Source organism: Muscardinus avellanarius (assembly GCF_963383645.1).
Source record: "Muscardinus avellanarius genome assembly, chromosome: 15".
NCBI classification, from domain to species: domain Eukaryota; kingdom Metazoa; phylum Chordata; class Mammalia; order Rodentia; family Gliridae; genus Muscardinus; species Muscardinus avellanarius.
Genome location: NC_137801.1, coordinates 32,404,807 through 32,409,580, shown reverse-complemented (window position 1 = coordinate 32,409,580; position 4,774 = coordinate 32,404,807). Strand labels below are relative to the sequence as shown.

The following is a 4,774-nucleotide window of genomic DNA, read 5'->3' as shown; positions in this document are numbered from 1 at the left end:
CACTTATAATCTACTCCTCTGATTTTGCCAAAACAAAAAATTAAAATACATAAACTGCTCATGTGCCTTTGAAGTCCTATATGATAGACTTACACCGAAAATATTTTATTAGTTTTGTTTTTTGGTACTGGGGAAGTGAACCCAGAGTCATTTTTACCATCAGGCTACACCTCGGGCCTGACTCTCTCTCTTATGTGGAAACAAGGTCTCACTAGGTTGCTAAAAGCCGCGCTCAGTTGCGGAGGCTGGCTTTGAACCTGTAAGCCTCCTGTCTCAGCCTCCCAAGTGCTGGGAGTACAAGCGTGCGCCACCACACCCAGCTCATTGAAAACATTTTATGAAGTAACGAAAAGATGAAGTTGATTTTAATCAGCGTGCCCACAGTCCCTGCCGTCTCACTGGGAAGCTCCGAGATGTCCTTGAATAAGACCCTGAACCCGGGACAAAATAATCTCATTAGAGCTGCTGCAATTTTCTGGGCCATATGGTGGTTCTACAGTCAAGACTCCAGCCACACAGAGAGTCCCTGGTGACTCTCCCTGCTCAGTGACGGGAATGTGGTTCTTCTCGAGCCATTCCTTTAGGCTGTTCTTCCGCTTTTCCAGGTCCTCGGGGCTGTGCGCCCGGCAGTCTGCAGACGTGAACAGATGCATCAGCTTCTCTCTCACTCCGTGGCCCCCTTCATTCACAATTTCAATAGTCTGCACAGCATGTCCCATAATCCCAGTCACAGAGACGCTGCCGTCTTCAAGGAGGTTCACGAGGACAACACTTTGGAGAAAAGTAAGTTCAGAACAGATTTGTAAAAGAGAAACCTAAAGGCCCATAAAACTACAGAAGCAGCCATGGAATGAGAGGTGTCACCAACCCAAGCAGGTCACTAGAATACGAGGGAACAATCTTCCCTGTTTGAAACTCATCTCCTCACCACCAAGTGCTCCACTTGTTCAACAAGCATTCACTGAGGACCCTAACACCCAGACTTTTCTCCCAGAGCAAAACTCATCATCGCGAGATGCAGTTAATGTGTTACCTAAAGAGTTAATGGTGGCTGGGTGTGGTGGTGCATGCTTGTAACCACAGTACTTGGGAGGCTGAGACAGGAGGATCATAGTTCACATGAGGCCTCACATGAGTGAGGTCCTCTGCAACTTAGTGAGACCGTGTTTCAAAAGAATAAAAATTAGGGCTGGGGGGGGGGGGCGATAGGTCGGAGGTAGACATAACCCTGGGTTCTATCCCCAGTATGGCAAAAAAAAAAAAAAAAAGCTAATGAGGAAGGGCAGCTCAGTGGTAGAGCATGTGTTAGCATTCATGAGGCCCTGGGTTCAATCTCCAGCACCAAAATTAAAAGTTAGAGATGCCTTAAATATATCTCAAAAGGTAGAATATAGATTTAACAAAGCATACAATTAATGAAATAGAAAACAAGAGTCAAAAGGATCATCATATCTATAAGTTGTTCTTTGAAAAAAATATTTAACTCAAAAAACTCTAGAACTAAACTCTAAAGAGAGAAGAAACATATATAAATTCTAGAAATATGGCAGCAAAAGTTAATAGAAAATAGTAAGAACAAGTTTATGCTGATAATTGTGAAACTTAAAACAGAAAATTTAAGCTGGGTGTGGTGGCACACCTTGGTAATCCCAGCCTTGGAAGGCTGAGACAGGAGGATGGCAGTTCCTGGCTAGCCTCAGCTACTTAGTGAGGTCCTCTGCAACTTGGTGAGACCTTGTTTCAAAAATAAAGAATAAAAAATCGGGCTGGGGTGTAGCTCGGAGGTAGAATGCCCCTGGGTTCATCCCCAGAAACCCCCCACCACCACCACACACACACAAAAAAAAAATCCAGAAAACTTTATGGAAAATATAAATTACTAGCAGGGAATGGTGGCACATGCCTATAATCCCAGTACTTGGAAAACTGAAACAAGAGGATCCCAAGCTCAAAGCCAGCCTCAGAAACTTACAAGACCCTGTTTCAAAATAAAAAAATAAGCTGGTGTGGTTGAGCATGCTTGTAACTTCAGGACTATAGAGACTGAGATGGGGATCTCAGGTTCTCGGCCAGCCTCAGCTACTTAGTGAGGCCTTCTACAGCTTAGTGAGACCCTGTTTCAAAATAAAGAATAAAAAATAGGTCTGGGGGTGTAGCTCGGAGGTAGAATGCCCCTGAGTACCACCTCTAGTACCGCAAAAAAATAAAAATAAAATAAAATAAAGAAAGAATAAAATATAGGGATAAGGGTATAGCTCGGAGGTAGAATGTCCCTAGGTTCAATCCCTGATACCAAAACAATAAATAAATAATAAAAGAAATTAAATAGGGCTAAGAGTGTAGCTCAGAGGTAGAATATCCCTGGGTCCAATCCTCAGTACCACACATATGAAAAAAGAAAATATAAATTACTAGTTAGGTTTGGTGGCATACGCCTATAATCCCAGTACTTGAGAGGCTGAAACAGAAGGATCACAGGTTCAAAGCCAGCCTCAGCAATTCACTGAGACCTTGTTTAAAAATCAAAAATAAAATAGGGCTGGAGGTACAGCTCAGAGGTAGCCACCCCTGAGTTCAATCCCCAGCACCACAAAAATAAATAAATAAAAATCTCCAGTTGGGTGTGATCCTAGTACAGGAAGATCACAGGTTCAAGGACACTTATAACCCTGATACCTCAGCAACATAGAGGTAAACTACCAAGATCCTTTTTCAAAATAAAAACTAAGCAGCCAGCATGCAGCCAGATTACACCTGTAATCCCAGTACCTAAAGGCAGAGTCAGGAGGATCTCAGGTTCAAAGTCAGCCTTAGCAACTTAGAGAGGCTGTAAGCAATTTAGCAAGACTCTGTTTCAAAATAAGAAAAAATAGGGCAGGGGGTGTAGCTCAGAGGTCAAATGCCCCTGGGTTCCATCCCCAAACCCACAAATAAAATAACAAAAAAGCCGGGCGTGGTGGCACAGGCTTGTAATCCCAGCATTTGGGAGGCTGAGACCAGAGGATTGAGGTTTGTAACAGCCTCAGCTACTTACTAAGGCCCTTGGCAACTCAATGAGACCCTGTTTCAAAATAAGAAAAAAAAAAAAATAGGGCAGGGGGTGTAGCTTAAAGGTTGAATGCCCCTGGGTTCCATCCCCAGACTCGCAAAAAATAAAATAAAATAAATAAAAAGACTAAAAAAATAGAGCTGGGGTGTAGCTCGGAGGTAAAATGCCCCTGGGTTCCATCCCCATACTGCAAAAAATAAAGAAAAAGAATAAGCCAGGCATGGTGGCGCACGCTTGTAATCTCAGTATTTGGGAGGCTGACACAGGAGGATTGTGGTTCAAGGAAAGTCTCAGCTACTACCTAGTGAGGCCCTTTGCAACTCAGTGAGACCTTGTTTCAAAATAAAGAATAAAAATAGGGCTGGGAGTGTAGCTCGGAGGTAGAATGTCCCTGAGTTTTACCCCAAGTACTGCAAAAAAAAAAAAAGAAGAAGAAGAAAAATATCAACCAAATTGAATAAACTAATATAAAAAGTTTTTGAGGCATCTGGAATTGTGAAAGGACTAGAAATTAGCTAATATCAGTGTTATTATTACTTTTGTTAGGTACCATAAATTGTGGTTGTATTCTTTAAAATGTCCTTATTTCCTAAGAGGTATGCTAAAGTATCTGTGAAGTCCAGAATTGGCTTTGAAATACTTGGAAGGGGTGGAAAGTTATTGTCTGTTATAATATCCTTTTTACTTTTGTGTATGTTTGAATTTTCCATTAACAATATGACAAGAAAAAAATTTCTGTGTCCATTTCGCATGAACTTGGCTGTTATGGGATTTATCCAACTAAAATTGACGGCGTCATCCGTAGTTAGGACAGCACTTGGATTCAAAGGCAATTAAATTCTCATACGAAAAGAATCAGCATTTCACTGGTGTCCTTTCTTGGTTTGGATATACCAGCCAGGCAGCACAAAGTGTGCCGTGACTTCAGGGAAGCGGAACGTATACTCACTTGGCAGAGACTGGGTCTGTGGTTAAAAACCATCCTTTATATTCCTTCTTCTCACTGGCTGTCACTCTGACTTCTTTGTAAATGTAGTCTTCCCATTCTAAGGGGCTTTTCTTCATCCATTCGCTCATGGCTAAATCTAAAACCACCACCAGTTTGGGTTAATATACATGCTCTGCACAAGCAAATGTCTAACCACTAACCTCCATCCTAGAAGCAGAGAACATCTGCAATTTGCCTCAAATTATTAACTTTTTTTTTTTTCTTGGTGATACTGTAGATTGAAAGTAGGGGAGCTCTACCTCTGAGCTAGACCTTCACTCCTATTTTTCTTTTGAAACAGGGTCTGGCTATATTACCAAACCTCAAATCTGCAATCCTCCTGTCTCAGCCTCCTAAGTACAGGGATTACAGGCATGTGCTGATAATGTGCACAGCCGCAACTTAATACAATTAAAAACTAATGTGTTGAACCGGGTGTAATCCCAGTACTTGGGAGGTCGAGACAGGAGGATCACAGGTTGGCAGCCAACCTCAGCTACTTAGTGAGGCCCTCTGCAACTTAATGAGACCCTCTTTCCAAATAAAGAATAAAAAAAAAAAAATGGGGCTGGGGGTGTAGCTCGAAGGTAGAATGCCCCCAGGTTCAATCCCAGCACCCTCCCCCCCAAAAAATTAACGTACTGAGCCATGCATGGTGGCACACACCATCCTAGAGTCAGTCCCTGCTACCAGGGAGGTTGAAGGGGGAGGATGACTTGAGCCCATGCATTGAGTCT

General features: G+C 42.5%; 1 protein-coding gene across 1 annotated transcript; it reads right to left on the bottom strand.

Annotated features, from left to right (window-relative positions):
* Nucleotides 1–395: 395 nt before the first annotated feature.
* On the bottom strand, nt 396–4,126 carry GEMIN6 (gem nuclear organelle associated protein 6; the record flags this gene model as incomplete). The annotated part of the gene is made up of 2 exons (XM_080711487.1): nt 396–771; nt 3,999–4,126. 2 exons carry the CDS (start codon nt 4,124–4,126, stop codon nt 396–398), a joined length of 504 nt encoding a protein of 167 aa, XP_080567613.1.
* Between the last annotated feature and the right edge of the window lie 648 nt (nt 4,127–4,774).